The sequence below is a fragment of the Daucus carota genome, chromosome 4, assembly GCF_001625215.2.
Source record: "Daucus carota subsp. sativus chromosome 4, DH1 v3.0, whole genome shotgun sequence".
Classification (NCBI taxonomy): domain Eukaryota; kingdom Viridiplantae; phylum Streptophyta; class Magnoliopsida; order Apiales; family Apiaceae; genus Daucus; species Daucus carota.
Window position 1 is genome coordinate 26806293 of NC_030384.2, and position 21952 is coordinate 26828244.

A 21952-nucleotide genomic window follows, 5' to 3' on the forward strand; every position below is an offset into this window, starting at 1 on the left:
GCATAAAAAAAAACTTCACCGTTACAATTCTTCCATCTAAACAAAAAGTAGATGACTCATCTTAAAAGATTTTTTAAGGATATTAACTTTTCATTCGAAAATGAGACAGAGAAAGCGGATCCCTATTTTGAGAAAATCATTTTTTGATTTTTACGAGAATCTATCACAAATTACAATGCCAAACTTTATAAAATATTATCTTGTTATATTACACCCAAAAGCATGTTAATATTACAAATATTATTAAATAACTATATAATTTTTAAACTATTACTTTTTTTATTAATATTCACAACAACAGTGAATATCACTCAAAGATAGACCCATAACATAGCAGGAGATATTAGACCAGCACAAAACTTTAGTAGAATAATATTAAAAATTATATATAATTATGATGACTCAGAAGCATAGTACATTCAAATTTTAAACTCTGAGAATATTAAAAATATAATATGATTTTAATAAGTGATATTCTATTTAAAAAAAATAAAAGAATATTATCCTCTTCTTGACATTCGGACCGTACCACCTAAGCCAGAAAAGAAGGGGCCCAACCCAGTTAGGATGCAGTTAAAGCTCTGTGGGCTTGCCACCGGACATGGATGGTGCATTTCAAAATGCACTTATAATTTCAATTGACACACAATCCTCAGATTGATTTACCTGTTTAAATGTCCCTAATTTTGTACCTAAATTTAATTTGGTGTCCATTATTTTATTTTTCTATATTATTTTCAAATTTATAAATTCAAATCTGGAATTGTTGTGGTAATGAGGTGGTCCCATTATCCAGTGCATGTGAATATAATATTCAGTTTACTTTTAGAAAGATTGGTTGGAAAAGTACTACATCAAAAAAATTACAACATTGTTAAGCTAATGTTTTTAGTTAAACAAGTAAATACATAATTTGTTAATCTGATTATGAACTGAAATATAGTACTTTGTCTCAATTCTTCTGTACTGAACTTGTTTACTGTGTCCGAAGCAGTTGTTTTTGCCTACTAGATACATGTAACTCTAAAGTTTCACTCGAATGTGCAACACTGAAGGATTCAAACTGAGGTTCAACTATGTCCACTGCTTCTTCAGCTTCAGAAGAGATATTTCTTGTGCTTGTATGGAGGAGGTGTTTCTTCACATTTTTCTCCGAGGGGAGGGAGCATCGAGGAGGTGGAGATTGATCGGATGTGAAACGCCTGAGCTCCTCAGCCTCGGTAGAAATTTGAGTCTGTTTGACAGGCATCTCGATGTCAGGTTCATTCTCTATAGCAGGAGTTGATGAGCTCTGCACAAAGATAATTCAGTTTTTTAAGTCTTGAAGTGTCTAAGGCGTGCAAGTGCATAGATCAGTTCAAAAAATCCAAGAGGAACATAAGTATGTGAAATGGTATTAATGATATAGACTTTTCCTTCAATGTTGCGCGTTCTCCAGGAGGTATTTGAAGGTGATGGAGGAATTTAGACCTTTCCGATTCTTGGGGGTGAGAAGTAAAGACGGATAAAATGGAACAGAGGCAGACATAGTCTGAGCATGCAAATTAGTTTTTGAAATTTGAAAATATTTCTTACCTGTGGTTGAATATGATTAAAAGAAAAGTTTCTCCCACCACTTTTTCCGGAGACAATACTTGATAGGATTTGAACAACTTCACTCATGCTTGGTCGAGAATCAGGGTCCAATAACAGGCATTCTTTTGCTAAATATGCCATTATCTGTATCTCTTCCGCTGGGTAATTCCCTTGTAGTTTTGGGTCCGGAAACTCCAAAAGTACTCTCTCTCTATCTAGCAACCGCAAAGTAGCCTGAAATAAGGTAGAAATTGGAGCCAACTCTATAATCACCAGATGTAATCAGATAATGAGGGTCTGGAATTAGGTGAAAAAACTAAGCTCCCATAATTTGTAATTTAGAAGTAGTTATCGACCGCATACAACATTCTACTTTCATACACTTGAAATTTCTCCGGGGCTCATGTTTTTCCACCGACATGGTGGTCAATATTGGACTTTTACTTGACAATCATATCAATATAACCATGACCAAGTATCACATTAACAATAGACTGGCAAAGTTTTTTATCGTTTACATGTTTAAATGACGACACCAATTTGGTATAAAGCATGTGGATGAGCATACATACCCAAATGACAAGACTTTCTTCCTTTCCAGCTGACTTTTGAATAGGCTGCCGGCCAGTGATTAATTCGAGAAGAACTACTCCAAAACTAAAAACATCTGACTTCAGAGAACCTCTTCCAGCCATAGCATACTCAGGTGCAAAATAGCCAAAAGTCCCCTGCATTCTAGCTGGAGAACTTGAAGGGCTTGATAGGCCATCATTTCTCAAGCGCTTAGCCATACCTAAGTCGCTAATCTGCAGAATAATAATAAACTATTTAACTAGAAATAGCTTCTAGATGTAATTATCTTTGCTAAAAATTCCACTTGGTAGTTAGCAATTTACAAATAATAATTTCTTATTATCTGAACTGAGGGTGCAGAAATTGAAGGAGCAACGGTAAACTAAATAACACTTACCATCTTGTTCCATTCGTCTTTGAACTGTAGCTAAAAAAAGCTACCATAGAAATTACATCTAGCTGTTCTTATACCAACTTACCTATAGTCAACATCATAACATATATTTTATCTACTGGAATTGAATATGTTCATCATTTTCCAGAATCAGTTCCATATCACCCTACCTTAGCTCTCCATTTCTCGTCCAGTAAGATGTTAGTAGATTTGACATCTCTGTGCATAATTCTCGGGGCAGCTGCTTCATGGAGATACTCTAAACCTTTCGCAGCTCCAAGTGCAATACAAACCCTGGTTCTCCAGTCAAGGAACTCTTCTGTAGCCTCATCCAGGCGTTCTCTTAGATTACCTTTCAGCATGTACTCAAATATCAGTAGCCTCTCCATATGTTTTCCTTGGTTTTCTAAGCAGAAGCCAAGCAAATGTACTACATGGCGGTGATGAAGTCGCGAGATAAGTTCAATCTACATAATTGCAATTGTATTAAAGTTTTCACATCTTTAACAGGTATAGTCCTAGGAAGCTATATGGCATATTTTGGTAATTAAGAAAATACCTCCGTCATAAAATCATTCTCAACGCCTATCTCTCGCTCGGCTTTCATTCGTTTAATTGCAAATTCAGTACCATCTTTGAGGTGGCCCAGATACACGTGGCTGCTCCCCCCGATTCCTATCAAATTAGAGCTGGAGAATTTGTTTGTTGCTTTTTCCAACTCAGAGTATGAAAATCGTACAAGTGTTCCGTATATTACTTCTGTTCTGTTCCTGAACAAGAGTGAAGTCTTCTGAAAGCATCCTGCAGAACATGTGAGATCATGGAACACTATTAATATCTACACAATATTAAGTGAAGGAGATCTGCAGTTACAAGAAATTATACACTTATTGCCATAACCAAACGCACAGAAAAGAGAAAGCATACAAATCAAAGAGCATATAGGACAGCCGGAAGACGATAAAACCAATGCTATAATCAGAAGCAGGCAAGCAGCAAATCAAGCAGAATTTGACATAAGAATTGCATATGGCCCGTATACTTATGAAGGTAGTACTAGGTCCGGTCATAGCTGTATACCCTGTATCCATGACTACAGTCACAAATTCACTCCACTGTATGAACTTCTTTCTTGCTCTTTCTAATTTATATCAAAATCCTTTCAGCCAACTCACCTTGCAAGGAAAAGAACTGACTGGTGTAGACATTCTGTGTACAACGAAGACGAACTTTAACAGATTATAAGGTGTAATTAAAATGAAATAACTTTTTGTACAGATTATCATTAAATTACAGTGAATACGGAAGTAATGAGCTAAACTTGCAAAAGAGATTTAAGAAGATCATGGCAAAGATACATGGTGGACACTACAAACTACCATTTTTCTTGCTATTTTTATAGGGGAAAAATGGTAAAATCTAATAGCTTGCATTTATAAAACACTCTAAAAGGTTAATCTGGGTGTGCTCAAAATGATGCTCATATTACCTGTAATAGGGTTAGCGGGAGAGCTTATGTATAGTAAAATATTATAACAGTATTGTCCAACCTACAACATGCAAACAAAGACATATAAATTCCAGTCGTACCGGTATTACGAGTGGCAGGTGAGCTTATGTAGACTTTAAATTCTGGCAGTGAAGTTGCATTATGGCTTATTAGGTGGGATGCACTGTTGTAACTTGTTCCTTTGTCGGATAAGGATAGATGTTGTGAAAAAGGATATTTGTCTCTGTGATAGACGTAACATACAAATAAACCAACAAAGACGAGGGCCGTCACAACAACAGAAAACAAGAGAATAAGCACAAGAAATTTGCTGGACTCTCGTTTTTCCGTGGGAACTGCCCCACCAGTAGATCCTGTTGAGAAACAACAAGTTACATAAATTGAAAAAAGTGCAAATTTATTGATAAAATCATAACATGATAATAATAGGACTAGTCACTCCATGTCAAGACTACAATGTGATTTATATATTTCAAAGCTATATTGCAAGTGTGACAAAGCGAACAGAAGAAGCACATGATGGTTTCATAAAGGGCTATACTGACAGAACTAGAGTGCGCATTTGTTTATAACTTTAGGGCTGAATCTAAACGGCCCTAGTGATAGGTGCAGCTAAATTCCTTTCAAAAGTAGTCACCTTGTCTTAAAAATTTGGTTCTGATAGTATCGAAAGGGCCATTTAGTGTTGTTTATTAAAAACAAACAAAGCTTCTTTATCAACAAAGAAGAGGATTCTTACCCTCCGTTGCAGCTAAATGAGCAATTCAAATAGCCAATACACCTTGAACTAAATGATTCAATTGGTAAATGAATTACTGAGGGGGAGTTTGGTTGGTGGGGGAATGGAACTGAGGGGTATGGAAATAGGGGTATTAGGAATGGGTATCCTAAGTGGTGCGGAATGAATGTTTTACCCACCAAGAGGGAATGAATTTTCCATCCCACACAAAAAAACTGCTAATCCAAACAACAACACACGAGTTTGAGGTTCCGATTCCAGTTAACCGAGCTCATTCTCCCGGAAATCTAATAAACCCTTTACTTAGCATAAGGTTACAGAAAGAAAGCACGTAATTTATTTTTTTAAGCGATAAGGGACTACTTTTTCAATGAATATAAGTAGATAATGCATGCAGTAATGAGCAATATCCCGATGCGGAAAAATGGTCACTGTTGACACAAGGAAGAATAACACTGTTTGGCACTAATTCTTCTATATGATAAAAGACATATACCTGACTTGCAATTGCAGGACGTGAAGCATTCAGTGCCATGATCAGCATCTGTGGACATTCTAGGTAATTCATCCCAAGTGCATAGGCATACCCATTTATATCCTTCTGATCTTTTTGTGGCTGCAAAAATGTCATGCAGGCACATCAAACAAACAAACATATGTTGGACCGTGATATATATCCCTGTCCACTTAAACATCTACATGAGAAATCCAAGAAAGCATCCTAACTTAATTAAAACTGGAGGAACTGATCTATTGCAGTCAGACATGTAATAATAAAAACATGAACCCTCATCAGTAGCTACTTCAGATATCTGTATATACAGATAAGATATGTTTAGGATAAAGAGTGAATAAGCTAAATAGACCAAGCACGTCAATCCATTGTGATATTTCACAATCCCAAACTTTACAGTTGGAACTAATTGTGCAAGTATCATATTCAATTGTCGCAAATATTGATATTTCAGAGTTTAATGAGGGGCTTTACAAAACAACAGAGCCTTGCTTCTTAAAGCTGCTAATAACGAGCTACATGATCGTATTTTCAGTTTCTATCTTCTTATTAATATCGCAAATAATTTCTTCGCATATTGGTGCTTTTAGACCGCCATGGGCTTTATATTTCCTAAATAGAATGTAATAAGAAACCAATTGAACAGTATACTAACATGAAACACTTTACCGTAACTGCAATTGCATGATGAAGCACAGCTTGGTATATGAGCAGCACTCTGGTTTCCTCCATAGGCAGAAAAACAAGTACATGTCCACTTGTTTCCACTTGATGAATCAGGAAGTACATCTGCCACATATACAGAAGAGTAAGTTTTTTTACTTTCAATCAAGAAAGAGCTACTTCTCATCCCATCCATGTATGAAAGATTCACAAATAATAATGAACACGATCTTACTTGAACTAAAGCTTTTCAATTATATAGTTTATATGGAGAAATTTTCTAAAAATATATACTATTAAGTAGCAGGTTCATAACTAGAATTTTGCTTCTAGCACCGATAATAGACTGAATTCCTAGACATAGTACAAGGAGTTGAGACTGACCACACAGACTATATTGAATCCAAATGAAGCTAATAACACAGGCAAGAGCAGCTTTCATTTGTGACTTCATCCAGAACAACAACCTGGCAAGGCATGCTATCAGAGGTCTTGCATAAGCTGATACCACAAGCCTACAACAGTAAGAAGACTCATTAGCTCATGATGCAGTGCATATATATCACCACATCTTGAACTCTTGGAGTGTTGGATAATTTAGCATACTCACTGTTGTAAAATAAAACCCCTAGTATATTAGATAACTTGAATCATAGAGTAATGAAACAGAAGAAATGTGTCACGTTACAAACATTGCATATACATCCTATATTTCAATTCAATGTGATAACGAATTTATTTGCCACAGAGACCAGTTATATAATCTAGATTTCCAGCAATCTATCTTGTTATCTTATAGAATTCTGCTCTTTTGATAGAATGTCCAAAATACTGATACATTTTCCATGTCTTTAGAAACAGACATGACTTAAATAAGTTTTCCATGTCTTTTGAAACAGACATGACTTAAATAAGAGGATGGGGATATTTCAAAAAATCATTATAAAGTTTGCTGAACTGTAAACATAACCACAGCTGATAAAATTCTTTACATGCTAAAAGCAGCCTATAACAAATTCCATAAATCAAAGTATCGAACCATACTGATGATGCAAGAAAATAGAAAGATCTAACTCAGATGAGAAAAATAGCAAAGTAGCATATATGGAAAAGTAATTAAGTATTTGGTTGATTAACAAACTGTTGACATTTCTAAGATTGTAGATGTTAAGTGTCTTCAAAGTTTAGTATGTTCTGGAAAACACAAGTGCCTCAGAATTTCCAAATATTATAAGTTGAGGATTTAGGTTAGAAAACTGAATCAGTTAACTATTTTAACATCAAAACAACAACTAACTTGTCACCCATAGCATTGACTTGGTAGGAAGTGTAAAATAATGCTAAGCGGCTGACAGGCCTATTTCAACTGTTCCAAATATCAAAAACAAAAAAAGCATAAGTCTACTTGTCAAAAAAACTAAAAAGTATAAGTACTAAATTTTAGGATGAATGGTCGCAACAAACAAAATAAAAGAGGAAAAACAAACTCATCTTTAGCTAATCATGCCCTTCTAAATCAATTTGTATCCGTGAAATACTGCATAAGAAAACATGAAAGGAGAAACCCGAGTTGATGTAATTTACATGTGAAGGCTGATTCAATAGGGTAATGGACCAAAGTTGCTCCAAAACTACACTTGAGGAGAATTCAGATTAAAAACTTCCTGCTTGAATGCAGATATTAGACAGGCATTCAAAATGTCCGAAGCAATGACCATCAGGATAGATTTAAGTAGGAAGCAAAATTGGGCATACCCATCAACCAAAAAAGGCCAAAAAGTATGAAGAGCAATAGTGTGTATGTGAATGAACTAGTATTTAACAAAGAACTTGTTGCTTAAATGAGAAATCTCAGCCCCACCCCACCATACACCACTTTAAAATTCACTGTTTTATCAAAGAACAGACCAGATGAACTAACTGAGCAGTACCACAATCAAGCAAACCAAATACTACAAAACTATAAAATTAAAAACCCATCCTCAATATAAATCTCCGCAAATTAGCTTCCTACATTTTCTTAGAATAAAACAGTAAACACTAGTAAATGACTTTCATCTTCACTGTGTCATCACTCATTAGCATCTAAGTTGGTGTTATTTCGTTTCCTTCGAGTTAAGGTATTGATTCACCAAATGAATAGAATAAGTGCATAATCATTCCAAGCAATATATCATAGATTATAAATTTGGTAGCATCATAATAAACAGTATCTAACTATCTATATTTGGTGAAATTGCTACAGAAAAATGACAGATAGTATGCAAATGTAAATAACTATGTGTGTGGTGGTCCATCAAATATAACTATTACACAAGCAGTAATCTTCAAAAGATAATGCGTGGTCACCATTTTAAACTACAAAGGAAACGAAAGTCCTCACGATATTAATAATAGTGACTAAATATAAACGAGTCAGGAATATATATCGTGGATGGTGGATGAGAAAAGCAATAGGAATATTTGAATGTAGAAGTTAAAGGACAGAAGAGAGAAGGAAGTAATCAGTGGTTAAGTGTTGGTACCTCCTTGTGAATGAAGATGGAGTAATCTGAGGAGCTCCTCGAGTAAATTCCTTTGGAAACGAGAAGCTCGACAAGTAGAAGAAGAGAGTGAGACAGTATTTCAAAAGTACAAAATTTTCAACACAAGCCGAATTGAACTAGTACGGAGTAGTATTATAGTATTACTGTCATGGATCACGAAAATCAACACACAAGCGGACACACATATTTATGCCGCATTTCCACTGTGGCCGAATATGTATTCAAATATTAAGGATATACTCCCTCCGTCCCCCTGAATTGTATATATTGGGGGACGGGGACGCGGCACGGACTTTAATGCTCCTGTAAAGTATAGTTGTGTAATTTATTTTTAAAATTTTCTTTTTCTGAATTAAAGTTTGGATGTTCTATTTTTATACAGAAAAAGAAAATCTGAAAAATAAGTAATGGAACTATATTTTATAAGAGCGTTGAAATGCGTGTCGAATAGTTAAAAAGAAACGTATACAATTAAATGGGATGGAGGGAGTAACAGAGTACTCCTTCCGTCGTCCAGTTCTTTACGTTACTTTTTTCACCCATTTTGATACTCTTATAAATTATAATTTTATAATGTATTCTTTTTATAAAAATTCTGAATAAAAATTTGACGTTTAAACTTTTATTTAGAAAAAATAAATTAAAAAATTATTATTAAATTATATTTTATAAAAATCTCAAAATAGGTGAACGTGAGCAACATGATGAACGGAGTAGTTTTTACAAATATCAACCACCACGAGCCTATGGATTCAACCATCACGAGCCTACGAGTCCATTTTGCCAGAAATTATTATTTTTAATGTATCTAGTACCATCTCCAACAGTGTTGGCTATAATCGTTGGCTAAATTGGATATTTTGCTTCAATGGTATTGACTATAGTGGTTGGCTATAATTTAAAAATGATATGCTATTAATATTTAAATTGTTAAAATAGAATATATTAATTCAATATAGTAATAAATGATGTACAATCTTCCTACAGATTTTCTTACAGACCTGTAGAGGTTCGACAAATTTAGTCATCCATAGGAGGTTGACTAAATTTATAGACAACAGCTAAGGATGGTTGGAGTTGAGTTTTTGGAGCTGTTGGCTAAATTTTTTTATTTTAAGTATGTCAACTCACTTTTTAACAAGGGTTTTAGATGGTTGGAGATGCTCGGACAATCTTACTTTTTCAGGTTAAGAAATGACGTAGATGAGATGGGAAGAGATGCAGATGGTGCTTCCCTCATTTTTGTTTGCTTATTTGGTGGTGTTGGGGCCCAGTAGTTCGTGTTTCGATCGTTCTGTCATTAATATTGTACATAATCAGAAATTTCATTTTATTCATTCACATTAAATTGATTATTATTAAAATATTATATTATATATTTAACTATATTAACATAACTTTTTACTTATTTTATCATATCTATAATGTGAACAATAATTTTTACGTAAGCACGATAGAAAATGAGGCTAACGAAGAGGGAGTATATAATATAAATAATGTTACATATACCGACGTAAGGTGACCATACTTTTTTCGGATAAGAAGAGGTGACAAATAAAAGATTCATTTTAATCAGGTAATTTACATACATCCATGAGGTCAAGTGCAGACTATCGGAGTGTATTTTTGTAAAATTGTTAAAAAAGATATTCAATTCATCAATTTTTTACAAAAGAATCAGGGTTGAGACATGAAATTCAATGGGTATTTACTATTTACCAATCGAAAGGGTCAATGTGTATCCAATTATCCATGCAATATATCTCAAAGCATTGTGTACCAGAGTAAAACACTTAGAATAATTCTTTTTAGCAAGAGTAAAGCCAAAGCTTCGAGCGATAACTGAAATATACACATAACACAATGGGAAACATGCTTAAGCCTTAATAACTTGAAAACAAAAATATACACAATTGCAACATTCATAAGCAGAGATTTCAAATCTTGAAAAACAAAATATACACAAGTGCAGCAGCATAAGCAGAGACTTGCGAAAAGAATCAAGAGAAGAATTTTTCCAGTATCCCCCACAATTATAAGGCATTGCACCAAACTTTTTTCCAAAGCAAAAAAAAACCCCCTTCTCTTCTCTTATACACAAACCCATGTTTTGATTGTAAATCCTAACCCCCATTTGTCCTTTATCCACCAATTATCCTCGTAAATCCTTCCCCTAATCTTATTCATGTACACAAGGAAATATACCCATACCCATTCTTATGAAATGAAAATGCAAAACAGAAGTCTTCCAGTAGCTCTCTACCTGCATTTGACAAGAGGTTGTCCACTTTTCCGAACCACTCTTAACAGGCGAGGACTCGAGAAGACTTCAATGATAATTACGCCAGTTACCTTGGCTGTGGTTGTGTTGAGAAAGACCGAGCAGGTCTGGCTGTAAATTGCGATGATGGATTGCCAAAAAACATTGTCTGGGATCGAGTGACCATGTCGACCATTGATGGGGTCTGGTAAGCATGCACCAGGCTTGTACTATCCATGGAATCACCTCTTGCAGTTGCCCGCTGCCATGAATGTGAGCTTAAACCTGAAAGGACATAAGCTCTTCCTGAAGACTCGTAGACACGACGGTTCGCCATTCTCTCTTGCATTTCTTTCAGTTCAGCACCCAATGCCACACACAGCCTGTCACCAGCTCGGGCTGACACCGTGTCTAACAACTTATTGCGGCAATGCTCAAGGACTGACACTGCAGCGGTTAAATCACTACGTTCAGCAGCAGCTCGTGCTTCTGCCATTGCCTCTGCTGCGTGAAGCCTGTTTCGCTGTCTGTCCACTTCCATGGACACTGAAAGTTCTCCAGTAGTTTCAGGCCTTTCAATCACTACATTCCTAAGTTCTTCCAAAGTCACTGATTCTTTTGTGATAGGGTCTGTGTAATGACATTTAATTTTTACCAGAGTCATGTCATTAGTGCATTTCTCAACTGGAATATCGAGTACCACCAAAAAATCTCTCTCTTCTTCAGCATACAGATCCCCAACTTCTATGAATCCCGTTCTAGCATCAGCCGTTAAATTCGTCTTATAGTTTCCAGCTTTTATTGAGTTGAGATACAAAGTTGGATGAACACAATCAACTACAACTTGGAGTTCCTGCACCACAACACTCAAAAGCCCTCCAATGCATTGTGCAAAAGCATCTTGGATCACACTCTCTGCCTCTATAAAAGAAAATGTCCCCCCAGAAGCTTCAGAAATCGAGTGCATTGAAACAGCATCATGATCTGCACCAAAACCAAATGAGTGGACTGGAATGTTGGCGCCTGCACCACTATCACGACGCATAGACGATGGGAGAAGTGACTGCTGAGCAGTATGGGTATTAACACGGGGGCTTGATACTGTATACGTGTCCTGCCCATCAGATAATAGTATAATACTACTGACTGGGCTCTTCCACTTGCGGTCTGTCATAACCTTGGAACCCTTTCTCAGCCCCTCCGCAATATTGGTACCACCATTTGAAATTAGCGCATTAACAGCCTGCAGTGCTTCCTGCCTTCCATCATTTGTCATCCTACGTAGAGGAAAGAGGCGACGAGCTGTAGAGGAGAAGGCAATGACTGAAAGACGATCAGAAGGTCCTAGATTTTGTATGACAAATCCCATTGCTCGTTTTAGCAAAGCAAGTTTTGTACCTGCCATGCTACCACTGACATCAAGCACAGTGACAAGATCTATTGGCGCACGAGAGTTCTGAGAAATTAAAAGTGGATTTGCCTGGTCTGCATCAGAGCGTTGCTCTCCACCATTAACTGGAGCTTTTAGATGTAATAATACGTTGAAATTACTATGAGATGCTGATCTTGCAACAGCGGAAACCTCAGGATATGTCTCGATTTCTATTGATCCAATAGACCGGTCATCAGTTGAAGTATTTTCATGTGAAGCAGTATCCTCAGTTTGGGGGGCGAAAAGTTCATCATCATCAAACACACCTGGCTCATGGGCTTGAAGGAGCGGAGCGCTATGCCGATTTGCATCAAAACGAGGATGAGGGATCTGTGGAACAACATTCATCCAGCCATCATCTTGAGGCCAAACACCACGACTAATTCTAGACCGTCTATTAAAGAGATCAGAAGCAGGATTCTGGAATGGAACTTCCTTCCATTTTGCTCGACAAATGGGGCAGATCTGGTTACCATGTTTTACATTGGATGTAATGCACTGGAAGTGGAAGGAGTGTGAACATTCTGCAGTGAATAAGGCATGACCTTGGCCTGCTTTCATAGTGGTCAAGCATATTGAGCAGATCCTCTGGAATGAAAAAGGGGTGCATATCAGGTGAAGATATTATTGTGCAACTTCAAAACATACTTAAGACAATATGAAAAATTTATCAAACACAAAGACAGAACCTTGATCAGTTTGATGCGAACATTCAAGCAAGAATATATACCTATGTACTAGTTCAATTGTGGACAACAGGAATTACATGTCAATAGAGATTAAAATAGTTGGCATAGCATCAGTGTGAGATTAAAATAGAGATTAAAATAGTTGGCATATCACAGAGCAATTTAGTCATGACATTCAAAAACTAGATTACGTTCTTACTTAGTTACTACTAGGAAAAAGAGAGTAACAGTAAATACCCGGTTCATAAAGTGATTCATTATCTTTAATTTCGGTGTATATGTGTACTTAAATAAACAAATACAAATTTACAGGCATCTTTTTCAGATACACTTCATTCATGTTTAATTTGAATTCCCCTATTACATTTTCAGATTAAACAAAATCGAACCACCTCAGCCAACCAACTCCAATGATATACTTCTACGAATAAGTATCTAAGAAACCAAGCTTTTTCATATAAAAGAGCATCATTTACAGGTAATGAGCAACATAGTCATATGATTGCTCCCACTAGATTGATGCAAAAATCAAACATATCACATAACCATAGTGTTAGTACAGACCCCTGTGTCTCCGGAAAGTCACATTATTTAAACTGTTACTCGAGTGCATCAATGGCCACTGGCCAGTCCCAACTCCCATGTGGTGTAAAGGCCCACTGGATAGTTCAAGAAATGGTACCACCACCTTCTCAGGGATAAAATGGGCACAACCCAGATCACATAAAAAAGAATCTTGGGTAAAGAAAAAAACAACTCATTGTAGATTTCACATAGTCAAAGCAAAATAGAGAAATTGGTAACAAACAGTACAACCCAACAAGTAAACTTTTTGGAAAAGTAAAGGTTGATCAAGCAACCACCCAAAGTAGTGATGAAGCTTTTGAGGCACAAAAAAGAAAATGATCAGAGAGACATTCTCAAAAGACTCAGAAAATCATTAGACTCCATAAAATTCCTACTGTTTTTTCAACTCCCTTCCTTACTTTGATAAATTTTAGTAACAGAAAGTTAAAAATAAAATGCCCACCAAAACTTATTATCAAAAGAGGAGAGAAAGACATGAAGAGATTGACAGGTATGCTAGTGAAAACACTGCAGTTGCTGACTATACAAGCCACTTCAATTTCCTTGTTGTTTTCCTTGTATAATATGGCTAAAGACAGTGGCTATGGTCCTACTCTTCCCCTACTTGCACTCCACAAAAACCACAGTGAGCATGTTGAAAGCTACATGACTTAACAATTACCCATCCCCACAAGTCCACTGTAATACTAGTAGATCACTAGTACATAGTTTCACACAATGTTGGCTAGCATAGTAAACTAATGCATAATTTCATCTTGTCCCAAGAGGTCAATGTTGCAAACACTGTGAGCATTTAAATATCTCACGCCGACTGTCGTCTGTGTGCGTGCGTGGGTATTTAAATTTCTGTAAATCCAAATTCTACATTCAAATATACACAATGACACAAACAAATAAGGGTCACATGTAACAAATTCATATCCACACAAACAAAAAATTATAGTTGTCAACCTCATCTACTCAATTTAACAATATCATAGCTTTAAAATTAAGATCAAACACATATTGCACACACATGGTCTCATTCCATTTTTTCTTAAAAATTCTTTTAAAATCAGTATAAATTTAATATAAACATTAATAATACATTTAAATCATTTTAAATATGCAAATACCTTTGATGATTTACTGCCGTGCTTAGGCAGACGCAACCCAGAAGACGACGGAGCAGGAGTGGCGGGACGGGGAGAATCCGCCGGAGGGTTCGTCGGAGAGAGCAAAGAAGCATCGGAGACTCTAGTTCCGGCGGCCGGAGAAGCATCATCCGACGTCTTGGGGACATACAAGCAGCTGTTGAGGCCTAAAGCCATCTTGGCCTTTCTCCATTTGCTTCCCATTTTTGTAGAGAGAGAGAGAGGGAGAGAGTATTAGTGGTGTACGCAAAATGCATGCACGTAGCGAGTATATATACACATGTTGTGGTGATTATATAAGGAAAGGGAACAATGGTTTACAGGGAGAACAGATCTCTAAATGCGTGTTGGATGAGATGGGTTATGGTAACGCGATTGCCGAGAGGTTTGTAAGGGAGTTGATTGTATGTAATGAGATTGTGCGGAGATGTGGAGAGAGAGAGAGAGAGATGAGACGAGAGAGATGAGTTTATGTCTACGAGGAAGTGAGTGTATGTGGATATGAAGAGAGGAGAGATTAAAGGGAACTAGAGGGGGTAAATTTGGAAATTTCTTGTTTGACCATCTTATTTTAGGAAGCTAGTTAATTGATTTATTTTGTCTTTATTATTTGTTGGTTTGACTGTTCATGTAAATTTTTTTTGACAGAATCACAGAACTGTTCATGTAGATTTTAATAAGGTACTCTGGTCACATTTGACTTTTAACTAGTCAAATAAATTTTGACTGAAATTTATTAATATTTAATCAATTGATAAAATAAAAAAAATATGTCAGCAGAAATAATTTTTAATTTACTTTAATATGTAATTTCAATTGTTCTAAATAATGTAAGAGTGATTTATAATTTTTGATAAAAAATTCGTCAATCTGATCATAAAAAACAGAAATATGACGACTAAAAAGGGATAAGGAGAGTACTAATAAACGATATTATCGAATATGGACAAGAAATTATGTGGGAATGAAAATGGTTTTTTAGTAAATATGTTTATAGATGTTTTCTTCAAAAAAATAGGTGATGTTTGACATTATTTCTTATATGTCATTTCCGAAATAACATTTTTTTTATTCTCATAAAATAATAATTTTCTGTTTATATATTTTTAAAAAAATATCATAAGAACATGGTCAAATGTCATATTATTTTTTGAAGACTGTTTTTATGTTTTTGAAAAAAGAAATAATGATTTTTTATGAAAGAAAAAAATCACTTGTATACTTTTGTAAGTTGATTTAGTTAAATAGAGAAGAGAGAGGACATATAAAATGGAAATAAGAGTCGGGGTAAAAATGGAAAATGGGTTTTGACTCGGGAAATATTAAAGGGGAGATTGATTAGTTGGGAAAGAATGGTAACTACAACAATTAACACAACCAGCGCGCTTTGTTAGGTGTTTGTTGGCTAGTTTTATTTACGGCCAGAAGAATTAATCGAATAAGGTTGTCTTGCCGGTTTGCGTGTACTTACTGCTGTAATTTTATGTCATCAAATCCGAACACTCTGTCCGATTGATGTTCATTTAATTCTTGTTTAAGCTCCGATCTTTAAATAAATAAAAAAACTTATATATATTTCAGATGCTTTGAACTTTTTAATAAAAAACATGATAAATAAATGATTAATTTTAATTTGATAATTGTCATTTTTTCAATAAAAAATACAATAACTTCGGTAGATCAATGTTAATTAAATTGATGATACAATATTCTTTATGCGTTAACAGTTTTGTTCTTTTGGTTTTAACAAAATAAATACACACAATGTTTTAAAACTATTTGTGTTTGTTTTTTCGAAGGAATAGTGATAACAATTTGTTATCGATATATTATCGCGGTTCACGAGATTGATTCTTAATTCTGAGAATCACGTTACACTAACTAGAATTTAGCAGTGTTATAAAAATTCCTGATTTAACCGATTAATCCACTACAAAGTAAGTCATCGATTCGATTTCTGAAATCCGATTAATCCTTATATATATTTCTTAATCGAAGTATATATAATAAATTATTAAAATTAAAATACTATATTACTTTAAGTATGTATAATTATAGAGTTTATGAATATAGTAAATATATTAGTTACTAAATAGCTAATATAATAATAATTAAATATTAAATAATATTTTAATATTAAAATAAATCCGATTTTCACTCCGATTAATCCTTCCGATTAATCCCCGATTTTCGATTAATCCCTGAATCGGTAGCTCAACCGATTATGTCCGATTACCGATTTATGTAACGCTAAAATTTAGGACTATCTTTAAATATTTGCGGTTTTGTATCAATCACGACAGTAACAATAGTCAAAGATATGCATTTATCTCCTAATCTTCTGTGTATATGATGTATAATAATAACAAATTACTTTGTTCAAAAAAAAAACAAATGACTAGTATAGGACTTATTAGCCCACGATAAAATTTTATAATCACGTCGACAATGCGACTTTATAGGGCTGTACATTCAATCCGCTCAACCGCATCAACCGCAACAACCACCCGCAACCGATCCGTGTATTATGGATAACCGCACAATGTGGGCGGTCGCAGATGGATTTTTTAATAACCATTAATTTGCGGTTTGGTTGCGGATTCATTTTTTTAAAACCGCAGTAAACCAACCGCAACCGCCAACCACATATTATATAAATTTAAATATTTTTATTATATATGTTTATATATTTACATATAGATATTCATATAAATAAATAAAAGTTACTAAATTACTGAAATTTGGACTCGTTGAGCAAGCCCCAATATAAATTAGTCAATGTGTCCATGACTGTAATTTATTTCGATGCTCCAAATGGAAACTTATATAAGAGTGTATGATAGAATTTTTTTGTCTAACTATTTTAGCGGTTGAACCGCAACTCAAACCGCAACCAACCGCAATTACATGGGTGGATTTGGTTGGTTTTTTTTAACCAACGGTTTCGTCGCGGTTTGAGATTTTAGAAAACCGCAAGTTGCGGTTTGGTTCGGTTATTACCTTCCAACCGAACCAATCCGAACCGCGTACAGGCCTACGACTTTATCCTGCAAAAGTTATTTACATTATTTATTTTTAGTACTGACAAAAAAATAATAAAAGACACATCACTCCCTAAATCGGAATAATAATTTCTTGCTAGAAAATACTATGTGCAACCGTAGATGCGTAATCCATAATTTAGTCAATTAGTTGTACTTAATAATTTGGGCTTTTTTCATAAATACCTAAGTCAAAAAGAATTTTTGCAAAAATACTGTCGTCTTTTAAAATAAATTACAAAAATATTATATTTCAAAAAATATTTGCGAAAATACGGTGGTTGCATATGCAACCATATATGCAACTGTTAGCAACCATATATGCAACAACAAATTCAACTTTTAAAAATCACATTTAATTGCATAATAAGTTGCAACTAGTTGCAAATATCAAAAAATGACCCTGTGGGTCCAACAACCACAAAAGCAACTTTAAAAAAATAAAAAATCAGTTAAACATAACCTCTGGTATTCCGTATTCCCCATCACTGTCTCCAAAATCTTGAATCTCATCTTCAACCTATCCTTTACCCACAACCCACACTACCATGCCTGCTCATTTTTCAATTTTAATTCCGTTCTCAACGGCGTCTTGTTAAACTCCATGTTCATGCTGCCTTCTTCACCCGATCTAGCCCCATTTTTTTTCCAAACCTCGACGATCCATCGAAATCAACACAAAACCATCGCAAACAATCAACCCCGAAGATACATATAACCATCAATCACACACATAGTATAAATCTGTTTTTGATTTCTCCACTATATGAAATTCAATTCATCTCACTAGCTAATTGAGAAAGAATGGAGCGAGAGAGAGAAAAAAGAGAAGATAAAAAGACAGAGAGAAAGGGATGAGAGAGAGTGAGAAAAGACGGGGAGAGCAAGAACCGTATGTTTGCAAATTGTAGACATGCTTTGAGCATTGAATCGTAAATCTGCAAGTTTCAGGGGGAGGTGGTATTATTGCAATTAGTATGTTAAAAAGGGGTATATTAGATAAATACCCTAATAATTTTCATTGGCGTGTTGTCGCAAAAATGCGTAAGCGACATAAATAAAATCACGAAAGAAGCTCGTATTTTATTATTATCTTTGACCTGACGTCAGCCCCAAACGATAATTACAAAGATATTTGACATAGAAAAATCGATACAAGAAACACAAAACCGGTTTGATTCTCAACCGTATGTTGGTGAAAGTTTATGAGTAGCCTCACTCACACTCAAGTTCGCATGAGATGTTTGAAATCAAATTTAGTAGTGGTTCCCATCACAAGCTATTAGTATTTGACTTGTTATATAATGTCGATTTCAGATTAATATAAATATCCCAGTCCCTGTCGATACTTCACCTCATTAGTTGTTGGCATTTAGATTCGTCGTCTGTTTATTCTTGCTCAAACATATGCCAAACCGGCAAAGAAAGACCCGAATCCCAGATTATTTTTCCGGACAAAATAAACTAGAATTAGATAAAGGTTGTGTTTGAGAACATATACTCTATTTTAAATTTTAGATTTAAAAATATGATTTGAATTTTTATTTTAAATTTCAAACTATATTTTTTAACCAAATTTGGAATTCAAATAAATTTCATCTTCTCATACAACGCATAATATCTTTCATTCCAACAAAATATTTGGCATATGTAAGAGAATATTAGAAAATTTAAAAGAAAAATATTTCAAAATGTAATGTGACAAATTGTTATTGATTTCTGTTATAAATATAAAAGATCCCTTATATAAATGTTCATTTAATTAATTAAAACATGTAATATGTTTTTTTAAGCTATTTTGATACTTCTAATATTGCTGTAATGGGAATCGTTATATTTATTATATAATTTGTGCATTTGATGAATGTCAAATATCTTTTATGATAGGGAGGAAGTCAAGTTGTTGAAATTTCCATCTCAATTTTCTATATCTAAGCAGCAAGAACCATCTGTATGCGCTTGAGATTGGATCAAAGCTTTGAAAGAAGTTGAAGGCAATAAATGGAAGCACAAAATAAAGCAAACAAAGTGCTTTTGCTTGTTGGAAATTTGTAAAGAAATGGAATGTGAAATTAATAATGTAGATAGAGGGTCCAATCGTTAGTTCAAGTAACTCACATGTCTTGTTAATTCGTTTCTCATGTCAATTAGACCATTCATGGCTTCATGAACTGACCTCCTGCCAAATGTAATAAGAGTCACACTTTGAAAACTAACAAGCGTTGGGTTAATTTAAAAGAACTGACTTCTTACTTAAATTAAAGAAATAGAGTACAAGTGATAAATAAATAAGTTAATTAAGTGTTGGGAAAAGAAGTAGAAACTGTGAGAGAAAAGGCCGTATTCTAATCTTCTTAAAAGCGTTTCCACTTGTTTACACATACGAGTCAAAAAAGCAGAAGCATCTTCCAACCAAACAGGCCCTTACTAGGTTTAACAAAATTAACATAGGCGTCACTTATGATTCTTACTTTAAACGACAGACGTGAGAGGACGAGCTTAAATATACCACTGTTACTTAACCAACGCATATGGGCTGACGCCAAAACTTAAATACATATTTTAATAAATTATATATATATATATTAAAAAAGTGTTTTATATTCGTTATTTAGTCAAAAATAAGGACTCAAAAAAATACTAATATTTTTTTCCAGAAATAAGTTCTTTATTTCTGAAAAATTTAGCGAAATGGTCATTATAAGTATAATTGGATCGAAATTTCCATTGATCAAAGTTGGAGAAACCAAGGCCATTGACACTTATTTTAAAGTTACCATGAGTAGATATGTTCCTGGAAAAAGATTGCTTTACACTTTATATTGACTTGCCACAAAAAGTATGGTGGATTTAGAAATAATAAAAAAGAAGGGCTAGTCCCACAAAAAGAGCCCAAGGGTTCTTTATAAATGGTTTCACCACTAAATTGGCACAAGTGTAACTTAAAATCATCGCATGAAGCTCAAAATTATTGTAGTCTCAAAAGAAGTAAGATTTAAAAGAAAAACATGGATGTCTTGGGGTCCCCTGTCACCTATACATGTCTCCTTGTAGAATTATAAGTTTGTAGCTTTACCCTTAATATATGGAGCTTAGCTTACCTTTCAAATAGACCAACCCTATTGTTAAGGAGCACTTGTAGTAAACCCTTGCATTAGTGTACACTACTGAAATCACCCCTATATTACAAACATGTCACTATTACTTTGTATTCATCAGTATTAAGAAATGTAGAATTGAGTACATTTTTGATTTTATGTTTTAGGTTCACCAAAAAGAAGACTATTCTATGTCTTTTAGATGCTGAGAGAAGGTGATCCGCAGTCTCACTCTTTCCGCATGTAAAAAAACGCGAAAAATAAGTTATTTATCATAGTTGATCTGAAGTCTCACTCTTTTCGTATAAAAAAACAAACACGTAAAATAAGTTATTCATGGTAATTGAGATCGAATTAATAAAAATGTGTTGATGATGCAACCGTGGATGCAGTGAATCCATAAATCTAATACAACACCCAACTAATAGGTTGAAAATGAACTTATATAAAGCCTGAAAATTTTAGTGCTCCAAAGTCCCAACTACACAAAATTTAACTCAAGTTATCTGTATATGCCATTTGGGGAGAAGTAGGATATGATAATACCACAAACACAGCCTGTCATGAACCAACAAAGTGTACCAAGGTCCAATGAACTATTATGGCACTTGTGTTGGCTACATGTCAAAATTATTAACACTTTTATTCGCCCATTCTGCTTTCTTTAGAAGATGCGGAATTTTATGGGAAAAAAACAGGTCAAAAGTCTTGTTGACCACTTTGGGCAATTTATCTCACCTGATAATAACAATTATGCTAAAACAAAAATTTATCAGCAGTGGTATGGTAATTATATAACCGGCTACTCCATCTTTTTTCATTATATATAATTGTATTTGTATGTTTATAGCATAATATGATTATGTATTATTTTAAAAAGTTTCTTTACAAATAAATTTGTGTAGATAATGGTTACTTCATCAAAAAAAAAACAATAGTTATGGTCATTTAGACAAAAACTTGAAATATAATTGTAAAAGTCAACTGAAATCAATATACTTATATAAAGGAGAAGGGACGTCTAGGTGGCGCCTCTCACATCGCTCCGTTCTATTTTTCTTTTATATTACTATTAATATAAAAGGTTATTCTTTTATAATATCAAAAACTTGAACTATCTTTTTTAGTTTCAGAATCTGATTTTGTTTCAGACTATTTATGGAATATAGTAACTTGAAAGTTTTAATCTGATTTTGT

General features: G+C 34.4%; 2 protein-coding genes across 8 annotated transcripts; both read right to left on the reverse strand.

Moving 5' to 3' along the window:
• Positions 1–854: 854 nt before the first annotated feature.
• LOC108217593 (receptor-like serine/threonine-protein kinase NCRK) lies at positions 855–8641 on the reverse strand. Of its 5 annotated transcripts, none has more exons than XM_017390431.2 (10): positions 8494–8641; positions 6353–6483; positions 5975–6094; positions 5288–5407; positions 4133–4405; positions 3102–3343; positions 2713–3009; positions 2148–2381; positions 1576–1809; positions 855–1291 (listed from the first exon to the last, which is right to left on the reverse strand). In XM_017390431.2, the coding sequence occupies exons 2-10, from the start codon at positions 6420–6422 to the stop codon at positions 977–979; spliced, it is 1905 nt and encodes a 634-aa protein (XP_017245920.1). In that variant the 5' UTR covers positions 6423–6483; positions 8494–8641; the 3' UTR covers positions 855–976. The 5 variants fall into 5 exon arrangements, with proteins under 5 accessions (XP_017245920.1, XP_017245919.1, XP_063947187.1 ...); XM_017390430.2 differs by lacking the exon at positions 8494–8641 and adding an exon at positions 7553–8040; XM_064091117.1 differs by lacking the exon at positions 8494–8641 and adding an exon at positions 7266–7362.
• A 1737-nt stretch (positions 8642–10378) lies between these two features.
• Positions 10379–15111, reverse strand: LOC108219083 (E3 ubiquitin-protein ligase WAV3-like). 3 transcript variants are annotated; one of them, XM_017392343.2, is made up of 2 exons: positions 14599–15111; positions 10379–12794 (listed from the first exon to the last, which is right to left on the reverse strand). In XM_017392343.2, the coding sequence occupies exons 1-2, from the start codon at positions 14818–14820 to the stop codon at positions 10863–10865; spliced, it is 2154 nt and encodes a 717-aa protein (XP_017247832.1). In that variant the 5' UTR covers positions 14821–15111; the 3' UTR covers positions 10379–10862. The 3 variants fall into 3 exon arrangements, with proteins under 3 accessions (XP_017247832.1, XP_017247833.1, XP_063947716.1); XM_017392344.2 differs by lacking the exon at positions 14599–15111 and adding an exon at positions 13460–14287; XM_064091646.1 differs by lacking the exon at positions 14599–15111 and adding an exon at positions 12896–13416.
• Positions 15112–21952: the final 6841 nt, after the last annotated feature.

What these genes read in the sequence shown, in the direction of transcription:
- LOC108217593 (XM_064091117.1), bottom strand. An exon ending in GATTCAATATAGTCTGTGTG is followed by an intron (nt 6,095 to 6,352) that starts GTCAGTCTCAAC and finishes TATATGTGGCAG; the next exon opens with ATGTACTTCCTGATTCATCA. An exon ending in ATCATGCAATTGCAGTTACG is followed by an intron (nt 5,408 to 5,974) that starts GTAAAGTGTTTC and finishes ACATTTTTGCAG; the next exon opens with CCACAAAAAGATCAGAAGGA.
- LOC108219083 (XM_017392343.2), bottom strand. Translation starts at nt 14,820, where the DNA reads ATGGGAAGCAAATGGAGAAAGGCCAAGATGGCTTTAGGCCTCAACAGC. An exon ending in ACGGCAGTAAATCATCAAAG is followed by an intron (nt 12,795 to 14,598) that starts GTATTTGCATAT and finishes TTTTCATTCCAG; the next exon opens with AGGATCTGCTCAATATGCTT.